The sequence below is a fragment of the Daphnia carinata genome, chromosome 8 (assembly GCF_022539665.2).
Source record: "Daphnia carinata strain CSIRO-1 chromosome 8, CSIRO_AGI_Dcar_HiC_V3, whole genome shotgun sequence".
In the NCBI taxonomy this organism is placed as follows: domain Eukaryota; kingdom Metazoa; phylum Arthropoda; class Branchiopoda; order Diplostraca; family Daphniidae; genus Daphnia; species Daphnia carinata.
This window is the reverse complement of record NC_081338.1, coordinates 659,894-677,144: the sequence shown is the minus strand read 5'-3', so window position 1 is coordinate 677,144 and position 17,251 is coordinate 659,894. Positions and strand designations below refer to the sequence as shown.

Below are 17,251 nucleotides of genomic sequence, written 5' to 3'. Positions count from 1 at the left end.
TTATCGTTTTTTGTCTTCATATATCCAAAAATGCTTGATTGAAAGCCGTAAAACTACGCAGTAATGCATATGAAATCTTCCCTTTTGTTGTATTTCTGACATAGTGTTAGAATAACGTCGAGAATTCATAGTAGGCTGATTGCGTAACAAATTAAGAGGAAAATAGTAAGGAGCATTGCCATGTAATCGCCTGGAAAAAAAAACAAAGGAAACTTAAACCCTTGAACAAATAGAACGAATCACAGATGGTTTAGAGAAGTTCGCACTTGGGGCTTAAGAATATCAAACACATGTGATAATGATTTCTGTGGCAAAAAGAAACGTCCATAACAATTCAGCGTATTAAACGAAGCAGCTGCAAAAAAAAAAAAACAATATCTTTGACCTGGCGGCACTCGTCAATGTTTTCAATATCCCAAACAAACGAGCCAACGAAAGCATAATTTGCGAAAAGCGGGAGCCAAATGTAGAGGTCACTTACGAATGCCCAAACGGAAAAAGCGACAGACTACAGTGAACGGTTACATCAACAACATGCTTGTGCTACTTTTAGTCGCTTAACGCTATTGTTGCATAACTCTTGCTTTATAAACGCATGAAGTGCGGGTCATCAGCTAGCATGTCGCTGTCGGAATGGGGGAGACTCTTAGTTGGGACGAGTACAGTAAGACGTCAGCTCTTTGAAAGTGCAGCCTTTGACACAACACTCGTCGTGAACTCCTCGCGTAAAACGATGAAACAAATGCTGATTGTTTAGAATCGAATGGGCTTTATCATCGGCGATGAAAGGCCATGTACCCAGTTCTGTATCAGGGCCTGCGGCGGTAGTTCTCGCTGACTTACCTTTAAAAAAGGACACCCAATTTATATTCTGAAATTCGCTAAAAACAAAATTCTGATAAAATTGTAGCTACCTGCCGATTGAATGGAACGTTTTCCGAACAGTGGAAGGTAACTGCTACGACTGCAAGCCATACGGAGGGCGTCAGCCTAAATGACCATAGTGGTATTTTCTTTGTATCCCGTAATCCATTAATAGATGACTACTAATTTACCAGGTAGGAGCCGCAGTATCTAGCATTGCGTTTCTGCAAAATTGGCAATAGCACACCGCCATCTGAGGGAAACTCTTGTCTGTTTGATTCGTAAATGTCTTCGTGGGCGGCACGATCAATTGCATCAGGCGTTATCAACGGGAAAACGTCGTTCGACATGTCGTTCACCGCGCCTGCTGATACTGAGAACTCGTCGTTGGCCGCTTGAGGAGCGTAGAGGACACGGAGAAAGTCCGCAAAATAATTTGCCGATAGCGTTCCGTCATCTTTGTGTATACCTAAGGATACTTGTGGGTGTGGTAATGTATGGGCCCGTGCTCTGCAACTGCAGGGAACACCCATAAAAGAAATGTGTTACTTCTCGAAAAATATTTTTAAATCATAAAAGTATATTTCAATACATTGGGTGCCACGCATGCCTTATTGTTATATTACCTGAGCAGCGTCATGGAGTACAATAGACAAATCATCATGAGCAGAGACACGGAGCTTGTTGAAGAAACCATCTGTGTAAGAGCGGTCATGGTCAGATTGATCAGATATATATTAGCGTCATGCGTCGCTTCTGACAGGCGACGAGCTGCCTAAGTTCGTCGCTTTGTACTAGCAATAAGTTAACGATCACAATGGGAACTGGTCAAAAAAACTAGCAAGGTTGTTCTTCGGCCCAATTTTAGCCCATGTCCATTTGAGGTCGCATTGACTGATAGTCCTGACTCCTGCTCTATATTATTTCCAAGCACACCAATAGACGAAGTTTTTGCTTCCTCGATCTACAAAAACTTGATGCAAAGTCAGCTGGTATTGTAGCTCTCATAAAGCGTGCTTACATGCCTAGCATACTATAGATGAATCTATTGTGCGTAAAGGACAATGAATGTTAAGTTTTGAAAAAAGAAAATGACTCATGTTCCGTACTGGCCTGGCATACAGCCAATACCATTGTATACTGACATTTTATTTTTACGAACTCTTCTTTGCGTAACCTTATTTGGAAAGTGAGATGAGGAAGTGCGAATTTCCTTCGACTGTTTAGTTCAGTTGTGATGTGGAGTAGATCCGCCTTTGTATTGCGTGGCCGTTTGCCACAGGGTCCCATGATTCAACTCATTGGTTGCCTCATGTTGAATCGCATTCAATTGGAAAAGACGACATCCTCAAAGTTCTAATCAGCTGTAATTGAACTTTAAGGGCCCTAGCAGTGGTTGTCATTCTGTATCTTTTTGCCAAGAAAATATGTTTTCCGAAGGGAACAACGTCATATTTTTTTAAACATTTTAGATTCACTTGAAAGCACAGAACGCATAAATGACAAAACGAAATTAAGGAGGTAAAATTTAGCACAATAAAAATAATAGACTACGATGTCGGTCGCTACACAGACAACTGGTCCAACGTGTAATAGAAAATCCCAAAGCCCATGATATTTTTTTTTTTTGTGAGCAGAGAGCTCAAAATTGAGATTTTTTTTAAATCCACAAAAGACTGTGGTAAACGTATACATTAGAGAGCGTAGGTTTATGGAATAATCTTTCCCATGATTCTACGGGCTCCAACTAGGCGTTCTTCTCAGGTGCCGGCAATGGTGCACGTGAAACTACAAGTTACTCAAAAACAAGCCGGTCTATTTAGACCGGACCGGAGACTATCGATCAATTTGAAGGTAAATTCGGTTGCTATCCACACATGGCTCTTACGGATGAAACCTCCCCAAGAGAAACAAAAATTACAGCCAAATGCTTCCCGAATGTTATTGTTTTGTTAAATAAATTATCGAAACACCTTGATTTATTGTAAACTGTACTTCCGGCTACATATGTGTGCTAGCCGAGAAATTCTTAGGTCGTACAATAAATATTCACACAGAAAACAAAATCTGGAAAAGCCTTTCAATTTGCGGATATTTTTCTTATTGTGTCAAGTAACGTATTTGCGATTATAACACAAATAGCGGCAACTGCATTCGTATTTAAACTGGGAAACAAAAGCAATTATTAAACTATGTCTTACCGTCAAAATAGTTTTTGAAGTGTTTATACTGGATTAAAACAAAGCGCTGGAAAAGCACTGTAGAGACGATGGACTTCTGAATTCGACTGAATACCAGCCTGCTGGAACCTCGTAATAAATAGCCCAAGCGAGCCGCACATTGAGAAGGTACGACAAGAGGGAGGAGGAAACCGCGGCTGGGAGAAGGCAGTGGAAGGGAGGGGGATCACGTGACCAATAACTATTCGGTTTAGAAGAGGGGGAGGGGGGAATGTTTTCGTTCTCAAAGGCGACGTACAGTACACTGAGTACGAAAATAAAAAAACAGAAATATCGTACAGATTGCACGCGGCCAAGTTTTATGGGTATCAGTTTCTGTAAGGTCAACTTTAATCAAGGGTCATCACACTACTAATGTACTAAGCATGATTGCTGTATAAACTTAATTTTATCCGGTTACATGTTTCATGTGTATAAAGAACTCACGATATTTTTCTCGCCCCCCAGCATTGTTGTTTTGAGCGTTTTCTGCTTTGTCGCCAAAAGCTGAAAACAGTAGCAAAGTTGACAGCTTCAAAGAGGCACGGTTTGGTAAACATTAGTTGGAGTTAATGAATAATTCAACAACCCTTCCCGTTAATGACGCGAAACTGTAATGTTCTGCATAATCATTCTGCTCGACAAGCCAAGGCAACTTTCCATACGATCCCCATGTAATTTCCAATGTTTCTTTTTATAAGCACAACATCCCTCCCCTGCTGCATACGGTTGTTTACGTTTTCTTTTCCAAATATCCAGACCCTTCTTCCTCAACAGCCTTCGCGTCTATTCGAAACTATTGTTGTCACCCAATTGCTTTTTTTTTAGTTTGATAAATTATTCAAATCTGATGCTAGCCTTCCACAGCAATAGTAATTAGCCTTGACCGCACCCTCCGCGTAATTGTTCTAAGTCGGCGTAGCGCTCGCATCTACCTAAATGTATAGTTCTAAGGGGTAAGCCACAAGCTTCAGCAGCAGACGGACAAGACCTATTTTGTAAGCGTATTCACACCTAAGGTTTCGTTCCACAGTGCATTAGTTGTCAGTTGTCTTACCAGACCTTTTATGAATGGAGGTTTGGCAAGCGTTAGTTCCACTGTACATTCAACATATCTTGTACATTACGTTAGGCGTGTTCGACTAAAAATCCTTATCATTGAAAGACCAAGACGAGATCGACTTTAGTTTCTAATTTCACTTTAATAAAACTGTGTTTAATTTCACTCATTAAAAATTAATTCCGTTCAATGTCTCCATGACCTGAAGTTCGAACACCGAATGAAAAAGTTGAAGAAAAAGTTTGTATGGACAATAATACCGTCATGTTTGAATTCAGGGAAGCGAAATTGGATTTTACCTACAGCCCATTATGTTTTATTATTGCTGTTTGCAAAACTAAATGAAATCGAATGCGTGAATTTCCTATGGATATCAAATCGTAGACCGATTGACTGAAGTCTGCCCAAGCACTTGCTGTTTCAATTGCCGAATACTATATCTGCACGATTGTATATTCATTATTCTACATACTGACAAACTCATATTAAAGGAATATTGAATTTAATTGCTTCCCTTGCGAGATGGGCAACTTCGAGACGCTGCGATTCCATAGTTGATAATTCCCAAATCGTTTCACTTTGATAGCAGTATCCATTACTGGGTAATTTTTTGTAGCTAGTCATAAGGCCTGGTTATTTTGCGGCTACATTGAAAGTACTCAGCATTTAAATAATAAGAAATGCAAAGGACCCTTATTCGTCAACTGTCAATCCGTCATTCCAGTGAGTTGAATGATTGAAGAGCAGGGCCCCCGCAACTTTTATTTCCCGCATCTTGGTTTTGGATTCGTCACAATTGGAATTATAGCTCATGAAGTTTACAACAAGGTAAAGAGCAATTGACCCTTAATAACGCATGTTCTCTATTGATAACATCGCCGACATCCCAGCTAGTTGTCATATCTTCTAATGGAGCTTTTCCTTTTTTGTTTTAAGGACTAGTTGCGGGGTAACTGCAGTCACACTCCAGACTTACATGCATGTTCTCCTACTCTTCTTCTACAGTTCGAAATGGGAGTCATCGCGAGGAAAAATATTTTGATAGTTGGAATTTTTTGCTCGATTCTAGTAGTCTACAGATGCCAAGTAGGCGTAAGTGTTGTGATAGACTACGATTCTACGTCACTGTTAAAGTGTCGCAGACTCAGTGAACGTTGCTTTGCGGTAATCAAAGTTCTCTTCGAATGCAAGTTCGATAACAAAAAAGAAATCAACTTTCCGTGATCCGCAAACTGCCATAACATTTCTTTAGTGTTCAGTATGTACGAAGGCACACATTTAGGCATAGTATTTTGACAGACACCATATTTTGACCGTGTGTTTCGATCTCCGCATATGGTAACCTACCTACAATTAGATTTTAGCTTACAGTAAGCGCTATGGATTAATGCCGTTTACGTTTCTAACTATTTCGCTATCAGCTGAATAATCCGTAACTTCTGCCAAGTAGTATTCTTTGAAACATTACAGTATTCGTACCAAGATCCTCTGTCCTTTTAACATGAAGAACAAATCCTTAACCCTTGTATTGCTATTTGGTTCAGGAATGGGTCCATGTTCCTGCAAACGAATTTTTATCAACAGAAATCAGAAATACAGGGAAATTAGCACGCATGCGTAAACTTACCATTCACTTTCTATGACGTACAGAACGGGAACAATGTATTGATTTCACGAAAACACGATAAATGATGAAAAATTTCAAACGAACTTAGTATTTATTACATTTAGACAGAGAAATGACATTGGAAGGAGGAAAGAATTGAAATTAAGGAATTTTTAAGTTCTAGATAAAACCAATGAACAAATGTGTAACAATTGCAAGTTGCAATGATCACCCAACAGAAAAATATCCTGGCTAAAAAGTGACTTCGCACTGCTGATGCCATTGCCAACCCCAACGTTAACTTGGAATGACATGTGTTGGTTCTATATTCTGAATGTTCACAATAATATTTTTAGACACAAAAGCAAACAGTTATTTGAAGTGTGGGTAAAACCTAGCTAAGATGTATCCAATCAACAACTGATCTAAATGTTGGCAAAGGATTAATGGGCTTTGTGAATGACAAATTAGGAGAGTTGTTAACCCCTGGCATTTACTTAGAGTACAGGTAGATGGCTACAATCAAACCATAGAGACCCAGGACTTCAGCAAAAATCAAAATAAGAATCATTCCTACAAACAAGCGGGGCTGTTGAGCTGTTCCACGTACACCAGCATCACCAACAATTCCCACAGCAAAGCCAGCTGCAAGTCCTGAGAAACCCACTGCAAGACCAGCCCCAAGATGAATGAATCCACTAAAAAATTGTTTGGGTTAGAACTGTATGGTGTGAGATAATTATAATATTACTTGTAGGCCGAGTAATCTGATGGGTCTGATAATTTACTTGCGATGAGGACAGCAACGACTAGACCATAGATGGCAATAATACCAGCCATGACAACTGGAATGATTGATTTCATGATCAGCTCAGGTCGCATGACTGACATTGCTGCAATACCAACTCCAGATTTTGCTGTACCATAGGCAGCACCAAACGCTAATGGTTTAAAGTAAAAAAAATACATATTTTAGTTCAACATCCAAAACATCATGAAAAAAATTAAGGTGGAGATGTGATAATGTTACACAATAGATGCAATGAAGTTCCATTATCAGTGCATCTTGTGATTATGTGCCATAAGATATCTTGAAATAACTTACGTATAAAATAACTACGCAAAGGATACAAATTTTACGTTAATGGGGATAGAAAAAGTAAAGTTAAATTTTTGGATACAAGAAAGCAAAACATGACTCGGAATGGCGTTTTGTGGACAAACATTAATTTGAAACTTTGACAAGTATTAGTGGATAAATGCCACGACAAAAAAAAATTTACCGCTGAAAATCATGGCAGATGCTGCTCCCATTACACCAAAAAAAGGACCATAGATAGGATTCGTTTCGGTCAATGTTGATTCAGCCATGGTGAGGTGTATAAAGTTAGATGTCTATATGCAATGTAAAGACTTGTAGACGAGAAGATGAGTACAGAACCACTGTCAAACTATGGCGATCCTTCTGCCGGTTTAGACTTCTTACTCATGTGACTTGCGAGCACCTGATCTAAGAAAGTCTTGCCGTCATTGGCTGACTAGAACCTTAACAAACGCGAAGTCCCATTGGACGATCAAGCAGCAGCGGCGGCGTCCTCTATGTTAATGCTCTCATAGTGTTTCGATCAAAGAAAAAATACCATATTGATATTTCTAGAAACGTAGCATAGCTAAACTATTAATGTTGTGATGTATATGAGGATAGCACCATATTCTTGAGAAATATTACATATTAACATGATAGCAGAAATCCAAAAAACGCTGACCGTATCATCCATATGTAGTTTTATTGAAAATTAGAATAGGATTGGAAACATAGTGTTCCATATTATTGAAATACAAAAAAAGTAAGGGGGATATAAGACTAAATAGTGTTACATTTTTTGTTTCCCATTGTAGTGACTAATGTGACCGTATAAGACTATTGCTTTCTTCTATTATCTGTCAATTTTTTCTAATTCCTACGCTGAAGAAAAAATTATCGTTTCCGGAAAATGCTGGTCGCGTGGTTTAATGTTAGCGTATTCTCGGAGAATGTTGTCGGTTTTTTATTCACTGTACGTATTCGAGGAGAGGTGTGCTGCCTTTCAACTGCTTGAAGGCAGCCAATCCACACAGGTGATTTAAAAAAGGAGAAATGTAAAGAAAAAAAAATAAAGAAAGTTTGTTGTCTTTTCTACATAATCTAAATCTTAATAGAATGTAACAGAGTGGTCTACTTTTCACGATAGTCATCGATTCTTTAGTTTAAAATTCTTCTAATGGATCCCGAATTTTTTCAACGGATTTATAATAATCACGCTAATTTCTCGACAAGTGGACTTGCACAGGGCGAGAGGTTGCGTAAAGGTGTGTATGTCAAACCGCAACATACGCTACTAGCTATTGAACTCGTGTAACTTTATTGGTATTTGGTACTACAAAATTGCATTTTAGTACAACAGTGCCGGCTTGACAACATTGTAGCAGCAAATGAAACGACCTGGTAGGCGAGAGTGGAGTGCGTTGGGACACATTTTGTTTTTGGGCCATAACTCCCACACAAATTACACGATTTTATTTTGGATAACGTTCATAAATTTTTACATACTTATGTTTTTTTTTTTTTTTTCAAGAAGTTATTTGCCTCCTACAGGTTTTTAAAGTTTTGAAAAATTTGAGGGAGGAGCCTGTACCGTTGGGTGAATTGGGACACCTGGGTGGGTGATGTGAGACAGCCTCGGTTTATAATTATAAAATACATTTCTAAAAAAGCTTAAGAAATTAGTAGGATCCTGCTAAATAAATTATTTATTTTAGCAAAGTTTTTATTTGGATTGATGTGAAAATGAAGAATTTTCCTTATAACTAAAACTTTAACTCTAAACAGAAAACACGAATACACATATCACGTATTAATTTTTTTGGAAATAAACTTTTTGGAAATTTAATATTTCAGATTTTTCCCGCCATTGTCCCACTACACCCACTGTACCGACTCACCCCACTCTCCCCTACTGGAAATAATTAGTTATTTTCGTTGCTTAGCATCCCTAGCCAAGTTTAATCGATAACTTTGTAGGATAAAGAGTGAGATGTAAGTCGCTAAATCTTAGATGGAAGATTATGTTTGCTGCCGAGAACTCGCTCAACAGCTTGACGAGCACTTTGTCAATGGAAACAGCGACACGTTTTTTGAAGTAAGTTACATTTTTTACTGTTCACTGTTTATCGGGGGTAAACATAAGCGGAGTAATTATGAATTGGACGGTGCACAGGTATGGGAGTCTCTTGTGGGAAAACCAGAAGAATCTCCCACGGATCCAAACTACGATTTATTTCTTTTAGTTGATTTTAAATTACAAGTATATTTTACAGTTCTACGACTGTCGACAGAAAATGGCGAACGTGAGGCAAAAGACAAATTTTCTTATTTCCTGAAGGAAAGGGGCGTTATTTATTCGAAATTTAAAGAACTAGCACCTTATTTCACAATACCATATATTGAGCGCCAAAATCATTTCCTAATAAATGAAATTCTAAAAGTAACTGACACATTATACTAGGCGCTCAGAATTAAAATTGAAAGGTACCATGAACTTGTCCCCTGATAGGAGGAATGGATACGAAGTTTAACGGTGCAATGGAAAGATGTCTTAGAGAAGAGAATATTGCATATCCACGGTGGTGACAAAATCCGACTAGAGCGACAAAATAGGAAATATTTCAACTTGAAAACAAAGTTCACGAAATTAAAAGAGGATCACAAGTCGCTCCTAGGTAGGTAACGGTAAAAGCTGCAATTTTTATTTCAAGCTACATGTTTTCGTTGTATACCTTTGTACATGTTATTTGAAATAAAAGTAAATCTGTTAATTTTTGTAACCCTAGATCTGGCAACTCGTTTAGTAGCAGCTCTTGAGGAATCTATCAGAGGGGATACCAAATGTTCTCTTGAGGCATTTGAAAATTATAATCAACAGATAATGGTTTACTCTCACAGCCTTCTCACGAACGTAACCATAATGATTGAATGTTTTGAATGTTCCATCGTTCCTAATGCAATATTTGGTTTATTTTTTTTTTGTTTCATTTATTTTATTTTATTAAAAATTTTTTAGCTTTCTGAAGCGGAAAAAAAAAATTCATTGGAGTTAGGTTTCCAGTGGGAGGCTCGCTCAGTGCGGACATCAACCTCGATTGAAACAATTGGTTCCAAAAATTCTTTATAGGTTGGAAAGAAAAGAAAGAGAACTTTCCTTCTTCTTTCGTGTTTACATATTTTATGTTCAGTTGTTTACTAAACACAGCTAATACGTCATAGTTATTCACATACCATTGATAAATTTTTCACTTCCATGCATTTCATTCTATTGTACAGTATCCTGCCCAAAAAGAAGAACACCCTATTAAATTTTTAAAAGCCATCTATGGGCAAAATATATTAATTATTGACCTTTTTTAAATAGGGTTAGGGCGGGTTTGGCGCAAAAACGCTATAAGTTGAGAAGGGTAGTTTAAGTCCAGACACCTTTTGCTAATGCCTCAGGTGTTACGAAAAATGTCTGGAAAAAGTAGAGTCTAGTCGTTTTATGTTAGACCCCCAACCCCCATGCCACAGGCTAAGATGAAAAATATGCAATAAACACATTGTCATCATCAGTCACCCGCTTTGGTCACTAGCAACTTCTTGGTTCTTGCAACTTCTTGGCCCTTATATGGTATTGCCATAACGACCGTGGGACCCGAGAGCCCACCGTTTTTTACTGAACAGGTCGACTTCGAAATCGCATCTCTTGACGGAATCCTATCGTTTCGGATTGAAGACGCGCATACGGTAGAAACACTCAACTTGAAGACTCAGCCAGTTGATCTACCTAAGCTTTTGGAAGAATAACTGCATCTAGCAGTGCCAGTTCACTCGAGTAGGGTCGAAGACGTTACAGGCTTAATTGGATTTTACCATCCTTCGCCGCTTGAGGTCTTGGAACTTGGGATCGACACTGCGCGTCAGCGGACCCCTAGAGCACAACGTACCCGCTTTGGGTGGTGTATCGTCGGACCTGTCGCTATGAATGGAAACTTCTCCGCCGATTGTCACGCGTTGTCTCTAGCCGACGACAAATTGAACGCAGTAGTAGAAAACTTCATCCAAAACGACACATTTGGAACGAAACCTGATGTTATCGTGCCGGTTAGTGCAGGAGAGCAACGAGCTCTGAGAATTCTGTCTGAAACAGCGCGGCACAATGGCGAGCGTTACGAGTCGGGTTTACTCTGGAAATCGGACGACGTTTACCTTCCAGACAATCGTTCTATGGCAGTGAGTCGTCTCAATAGTTTGGAACGCAGATTTGCCTCTGACAAACCTATGTCAGAAGTATACCGGAAGGTGATTGAAGAATATGTGCATCTCAAAAACGCGCGAAAATTGTCGACCGACGAGATAGCAGAAGGCCAGCTCGGTCGTACATGGTACAACGCACAATCACCCGGTTTTTAACGAATAAATCAGGAAAATGTAGGGTAGTTTTCGACCTAGCCGCTAAACATAAAGGAGTCTGCCTCAACGACGTGCTTTTAAGAGGTCCGTACTTACTCGCTAGCCTAATTGGAATTCTGATGTGCTTTCGTCAGTTCTCCGTTCCGGTGGTAGCAGACGTGGAAAAAATGTTGCACCAGGTCGGTGTGCGGAGAGCTGACGGGCCGGCATTTCGTTTCTTATGGCGAACACCTGGGTCTAACGATCCACCATGTAAAGCATCTTCCCGTGTGGGAAGACTGACTTTACGAATTTAAGACAATAAAGAATAAAAAAATAAAAGAATAAAAGAATAAAAGAACTCAGAGGCGTTGTACCCACAATGACGACTATATTTGTCTTAGTTTAAGCATGTAAAATACAAAGATGTTTTGGATAAAGACATAAGAGAAAGCTATTGAATAAAAAGGGAGACAGAAAGTGAAACGGGATAATTGTAGTGTGAGCTTACCGCGGTAGCGCGAGCCGAATAAGAGAGTAGATGTAAGATGAAGACGAAGTGTAACACAACTCGTCGGCACGTCGATAACACAAGTTACAAGAATTGAACACTCACTTCAACACGAGACAAAGATCAATTCTCAACACAATATTAAAATAAGAGAAGGCACCTAGCTGAATCGGAACCTGACCGTTAGACTCAGATACACGTCGGTAACTGTCTTTCTTCAGGTCTTGAGTTCATCAAGAAACCTCGCATATTGGGCAATGATTAATTGCTGCGCAATTACTTGTCACCAATACACGAAATTTGATATGGCGCGATGATGGCGCGATGATGAGAAATGCTTGATTCCGCCAATCAAAGATGTTGTTACAAGTGGCTTTATGCCGATGAAATATGATCAGACAGTGAGCAGGTGTTCATGTAGGTTACTCTGCTGCGTATATGTTATGGTGCAATATTATAATGGCGCAGTTATACAGTTGCGCAATTCATAGTGTTTATATGTGTTTAATAAGCATATATTGACAAGAAATATAAAATGTATAATATATGTATTGACTTCGTTACAACCAGATACCTATCAAATGGATGTACATGTGTTTGGGGCTCGTTCATCGCCGACGGTCTGCGCATATGCCCTCCAACAGGCCGCTCGAGACAGCAACGACGATGTCAAATACCTTTTGTGGGACATCGTACGCCATTGCTACGTCCACAATTAGCTCGTGTCTTTCAAAACTGAAGAAGAAGCTATCTTAACCGCTCAGCGCCTTACTGAAGTCTTGTGCATTGGAGGATTTCCATTAACACAGTGGGCCACGTCAAATGCAAACGTTCGCAAGGCTCTCCTCGGACAGGCACAGCAAGGTCTTACGTTAAATATGGACCTCGACTCTCTTCAAGTCGAACGTACACTAGGTCTTTCCTGGGACTTCAACCGCGACGTGTTTATCTTAAAAGCAAACACAAAGTCAAATAGCAAAACGAAACGAGACTTGCTACCGGCCGTATCAAGCATTTTCGACCCGTTAGGCTTCTTAGCCCCTATCATCTTCTTGGCGAAAATTTTGTTGCAGGACGTTTGGCGTATGCAAGTTGAATGGGACGACCATCTGTACCAAGACATACTTGATCGCTGGGAAGCCTGGAGAATGTCCCTATCCGTGCTCGAGCATCTTAATATAAAGCACTGTAAAAAATATAAATGATAGCATCGAAGAATTGATCAGCCGAAGTTCGAGAGTTCATCATGTGACCACGGTAGTTGCGTATCTTATTAGGTGGAAAACAAAGGGTCACGAAGGTCAAAATAGAAGTAGACGGGCGAATTAACCGCCGTCGAAATATGGAATGCGAACCAATTCCTTATCAAATACGTTCAAGAGAAATCTTACTTCCACGAGGTTAAGGAGTTGCAGGCCAGTCGTCCGATCCCGAAAACCTCTCCTTTACTAAAGCTGTTTCCCTACATTGACCATCGAGGAACAATGCGCGTTGGTGAGCGAATTGGAGAACCCTCGTTACCTATTGACGTACGTCACCCATTAAAAATAATATTAAATTAATATTTACTATTTTTTCCGCCACGGTCCCACTGTCCCACTTCACCCACTGTCCCGGCTAATCCCACTCTTCCCTAACCGGGTTAAACTGACAGTAGCCTAGGAACAGTATATAATTCGAAACATTGTAGTTCTCAAAATTACAAATATAAGATACTAGAATACCCCAGTGGGACGACGACAAAATGAAAACTGGACGATGGATTGCGTGAAAAAAATTTCAAACGAAATGCTTGAAAGAAGCTTGGAATTGAATAGAAATCCACAGTATTCTTAATTGTCAATATGCTTTACAGCAGACGAATGTACTGTAGCGCCAATGGACTTTGTCGCCTATCGCATGATGATAGGCGATCTGCAAGTCAGGCGTTGGCTAGCATTGCCGCTCTGGCCGGATGTCGGGAGCCTTAAAAGCCCGACTCTGACAAGTCAGAGTGGTAGTTAATAGTTGGTAGTTAGTTGTTAAGTTAGTAGTAGTTGAACAGTAGACAAGTAGTCATTCATCGAGCTGTTGTGTCATAGTTGTCAGATAGTCGATTGAGTTGTCACCTGTGTTTAGTGCTGTATCTTGTGAAGTGAGTCCAATAAACGAACCTTAACCCAGAGTTGTTACATGGTGGAGATGCTCCTGCGTTCTGACCTGGTCAACGGTTCGTTTAACTCAGGTAGGCGTTTGTTGTGAGGGGTATCTGGAAGTCGAACTCAGCAATTCATTGTTGGGCACGAGGCCACAACAACGATCTGAGAGGACGTGTGATTGGCAGTGAGTCGCAGTGGGTCCTCGTTTGGATGTCACACGGGCGAGGTGTGATTTCAGACGCTGGGGAAAGGGGTCGTCGAAGAGCAGCTGAAGAGGCGGCGAAGGAGATTCAAACCTATTACACGGGAATGAGGCCGGCAACACCTCTTGTGCAGCGGGGCGAGCTGCAACAAGATTTCAGGAGGCAGGTGAAATATCAGTGCGATCTAAGGGGCGGTCGAGAGGTCCCCCTGGCGAGGTGAGTGAGCTCACTTTCGGGCGCAAAGGTACGTGGGTGACCAGAGAGGTGTCCCAACAAGGAGATATCCCAGACCTGACGCAGTTTGAGTTGGATTCCGAACCACAGGGTGAGGAATTCGTGGATACTCAGAGTCATCAGGTGTCAGAGAGACAAGAAACCAGGTGTGCTGCGGGAAAAGGGGGATTCGAGCCGACGGCAGCACACGAGCATCGTGAGCGTGCCCGTAGGGTTGGGAGCGAGGTTGACACACGAGCCGAAGTGGGAGAAGAGGAACGACAGGAAGAGCGGAGGGTCAACCGAGACCAGAAATTGCATACGCGACGACTGGAGGTAGACGACGCTGCCTCGTTCATCCCGCAAGTAGCAGGGCCCGTAAGCCAGGAAACGATCGAAATACAAGCCATTCCGGCGGAAAGTAGGCGGCGGAAGGCGGAGGCCGTTAGCGGCGATCAAGGGTCGCGGGCTCGGCAGACTATCGAAACGAACTCGTTCGAGACACGAGAGACGGTGACCGAAAACCAGGAAGGGGCGCGTTCAGTGTCAGTGCAGGCGGAAGGCGCTGCCGAAAGGAGAAGCGCGGTTGGCGTGGAAGCCGACACCACAGGCATCACCGAGAGATCGTCGGGTGCCGACAGCAGGCAGCTGTCGACGGAAGAACACGACGCGGCGGAAGAGCGAGAAGTGGGCTTGGAAAGAAGAAGCCCGCGCGAAGGTCTAAGACCTAGGGCGTCTAGCACGCCGCACGCAGCGGTCTTGGTCAGGCCAGAAAGAAGTGGATTCAGTGTTGGGGATTCACCAAGGCGGCAATCCATAGCCCAAGAAGAGGAACTAGCTTGGGACCCTTTTCTGGCTGAGGAGGAAGACATGGCGGAGAGGCCGATCTTCCAGTATAAGGAGCCGGAGAAATTCCGTGGCACGGCCAAGGAAAATGCTGTGGAGTGGATTGACCGATTCGAAAGGATTGGTCGCCACAACAGATGGACCAATAATGACTTGGCGAGAGCGATAGACGTGTCGCTCGAGGGACCAGCCTACAAATGGATTGTAGGCCTTGAGGCGCGGAACGCGCGTCCGGAGCATTGGGAAGACCGAAGAGAGAGATTCGTGGGGGGAGCAAGGGCAGCCGGTGCGCGAGAGGGAAGTACCTGGGCTCAAGACGTTGTTTCTGAAGCAGTTTGTTGCGGTAAACTTGAAGCGACAAATAGAGAGGAAGCTGCGGATGAGAGTCCAGGGGAAAGACGAAGACATAACGGAGTACTACCACGACGTTATGGATTTGTGCCGTATCGTGCAACCAGATATGGAGGAAGAAGTGTGCATTGACCACCTGTTCAGGGGGTTAAGCCCAGCACTTTACGAGAGACTGTATGTGCTAGGTATCACGACCTGTGAGGAGTTTCTCGAAAAAGCAAGACTCCATGCAGATGCGGTGAAAACGGCCTACGAAAGAGGCTATGAAGATGCACGCCGGGAGAATGAGAAAGCTCCCATCGGGGCAGTAGGCCTTGACAGGATGCAAGAGCTCCAACGGCAGATACAGGAGCTGAGGGATGAGCTGGAGAAGGAGAGAGGGCATTCGAGAAGGAAGAGCATCGACGATGGAAAAGGCGAAAAGAACTCGTCGTCGAACACGAAATAGCCTTAGTAAATGAAGGCACTTTCGCCAGCTGAATGTTGGCCGAACCAGTAGAAATAAAATGTGTAGTTTTGTATCCTTTCCTTTTGGGGTTGTCAACATTTCAGACACCCCATGCTTGAAGGTAGGAGGGGGGATGTAGCGCCAATGGACTTTGTCGCCTATCGCATGATGATAGGCGATCTGCAAGTCAGGCGTTGGCTAGCATTGCCGCTCTGGCCGGATGTCGGGAGCCTTAAAAGCCCGACTCTGACAAGTCAGAGTGGTAGTTGGTAGTTGGTAGTTAGTAGTTAGGTTAGTAGTAGTTAAACAGTAGTTAGGTTAGTAGTAGTTGAACAGTAGTCATGTAGACATTCATTGCGTAGTTGTGCAATAGTTGTTCCATAGTTGATTGAGTTGTAACCTGTTGTTTAGTGCTGTATCTTGTGAAGTGAGTCCAATAAACAACCTTAACCCAGAGTTGTTAAAGTACTATTACTAATTAGTACCATAATTACTATTACGGATCTACGTCTGCCTTCGGCCGTCTTCTACTACTACATCTGCTGTAAAGAGGATCAAAAGCTATGAAAAGATGTTCTCCAAAGAAGTTTTCCACGTATATTAATAATAATAATATTTTCGAATCATAAAATAGTTTTGATCTATTTAATCAAAAAATTATTTCTTTTGATTCTTTTCATAGATAGTATTTACCATCCATATTATTGGATTTTGAAATATGTTGTAAACGGAGAGAAAAAGGCGTAACTATGAATCCTAGTGGACGAACAGGCCTTAAACTATGGGACGGTAATCGCTGCAGGCCGAAACGTGTTCAAGAGGGAGAAGCTAAGAAGAAACATGGTGTAGGCATAGCCGAGAGTTTAGTTCAGTTAGAGAAGCCGAGAAGAGACTATCCTGCGCGCGTTTTGTAATTTCATTTCAATAAATCGCCTCGTGTCTGAAAAAATCGCCTCGTGTTTGAAAACTTGCTCAATCGTAATCGTAGTAATTATTTCTTCGAGAAATTCTTTGCAGCTTCGGTAACATTGGTGCATCGACCGGGAAATTTAGTTCCACATCCTTCGTCGGCTGTTGCCCCACACGGCAGTAGGCTCCTCAGTACCTCTGCAGAACTTCCTACTTTCCTCCTCAGTCTTCTCCATAACCGTCCTAAATTCCTCTTAGAACCTTCTTTTTGGTTGCTGCCTGACAGGCTCTTCAGTCCGTCTTACATCATCCTCAGCTAGTACCTAGAACCTCCCATGATGAAAAAATTGTGTGACATATGTTTTTGATATACGTAGCGGTTTTGTATAAGTTTTATAGCATTTTAATGTAATTAAAACACA

At 41.6% G+C, this 17,251-nt stretch overlaps 3 protein-coding genes across 4 annotated transcripts; 1 reads left to right on the top strand and 2 right to left on the bottom strand.

Moving 5' to 3' along the window:
* Window positions 1-73: 73 nt before the first annotated feature.
* On the bottom strand, window positions 74-3,175 carry LOC130701546 (uncharacterized). 2 transcript variants are annotated; one of them, XM_057523537.1, is made up of 5 exons: window positions 3,066-3,175; window positions 1,491-1,561; window positions 1,056-1,380; window positions 915-990; window positions 74-843 (listed from the first exon to the last, which is right to left on the bottom strand). In XM_057523537.1, the coding sequence occupies exons 2-5, from the start codon at window positions 1,559-1,561 to the stop codon at window positions 647-649; spliced, it is 669 nt and encodes a 222-aa protein (XP_057379520.1). In that variant the 5' UTR covers window positions 3,066-3,175; the 3' UTR covers window positions 74-646. The 2 variants fall into 2 exon arrangements, with proteins under 2 accessions (XP_057379520.1, XP_057379551.1); XM_057523568.2 differs by having other exon boundaries at window positions 1,056-1,374; window positions 3,066-3,173.
* Window positions 3,176-5,842: 2,667 nt separating this feature from the next.
* On the bottom strand, window positions 5,843-7,229 carry LOC130701698 (V-type proton ATPase 16 kDa proteolipid subunit c). The gene is made up of 3 exons (XM_057523651.2): window positions 7,033-7,229; window positions 6,501-6,690; window positions 5,843-6,447 (listed from the first exon to the last, which is right to left on the bottom strand). Exons 1-3 carry the CDS (start codon window positions 7,118-7,120, stop codon window positions 6,243-6,245), a joined length of 483 nt encoding a protein of 160 aa, XP_057379634.1. The 5' UTR covers window positions 7,121-7,229; the 3' UTR covers window positions 5,843-6,242.
* A 1,573-nt stretch (window positions 7,230-8,802) lies between these two features.
* Window positions 8,803-10,238, top strand: LOC130701444 (lisH domain-containing protein ARMC9-like). The gene is made up of 5 exons (XM_057523458.1): window positions 8,803-8,928; window positions 9,007-9,273; window positions 9,343-9,508; window positions 9,620-9,744; window positions 9,850-10,238. Exons 1-5 carry the CDS (start codon window positions 8,845-8,847, stop codon window positions 9,958-9,960), a joined length of 753 nt encoding a protein of 250 aa, XP_057379441.1. The 5' UTR covers window positions 8,803-8,844; the 3' UTR covers window positions 9,961-10,238.
* Window positions 10,239-17,251: the final 7,013 nt, after the last annotated feature.

Excerpts from the sequence above, each read along its gene's own strand:
- LOC130701546 (XM_057523537.1), bottom strand. The coding sequence starts at position 1,561 with ATGGTTTCTTCAACAAGCTCCGTGTCTCTGCTCATGATGATTTGTCTA. Across the intron at positions 991-1,055 it reads GATACTGCGGCTCCTACCTG|GCTGACGCCCTCCGTATGGC; the intron begins GTAAATTAGTAG and ends ATGGTCATTTAG. Across the intron at positions 844-914 it reads ACGTTCCATTCAATCGGCAG|GTAAGTCAGCGAGAACTACC; the intron begins GTAGCTACAATT and ends CCTTTTTTAAAG.
- LOC130701444 (XM_057523458.1), top strand. The coding sequence starts at position 8,845 with ATGGAAGATTATGTTTGCTGCCGAGAACTCGCTCAACAGCTTGACGAG. Across the intron at positions 8,929-9,006 it reads ACAGCGACACGTTTTTTGAA|GTATGGGAGTCTCTTGTGGG; the intron begins GTAAGTTACATT and ends GACGGTGCACAG. Across the intron at positions 9,509-9,619 it reads GGATCACAAGTCGCTCCTAG|ATCTGGCAACTCGTTTAGTA; the intron begins GTAGGTAACGGT and ends TTGTAACCCTAG.
- LOC130701698 (XM_057523651.2), bottom strand. The coding sequence starts at position 7,120 with ATGGCTGAATCAACATTGACCGAAACGAATCCTATCTATGGTCCTTTT. Across the intron at positions 6,691-7,032 it reads ATCTGCCATGATTTTCAGCG|CGTTTGGTGCTGCCTATGGT; the intron begins GTAAATTTTTTT and ends TTAAACCATTAG. Across the intron at positions 6,448-6,500 it reads TCAGATTACTCGGCCTACAA|TGGATTCATTCATCTTGGGG; the intron begins GTAATATTATAA and ends ACAATTTTTTAG.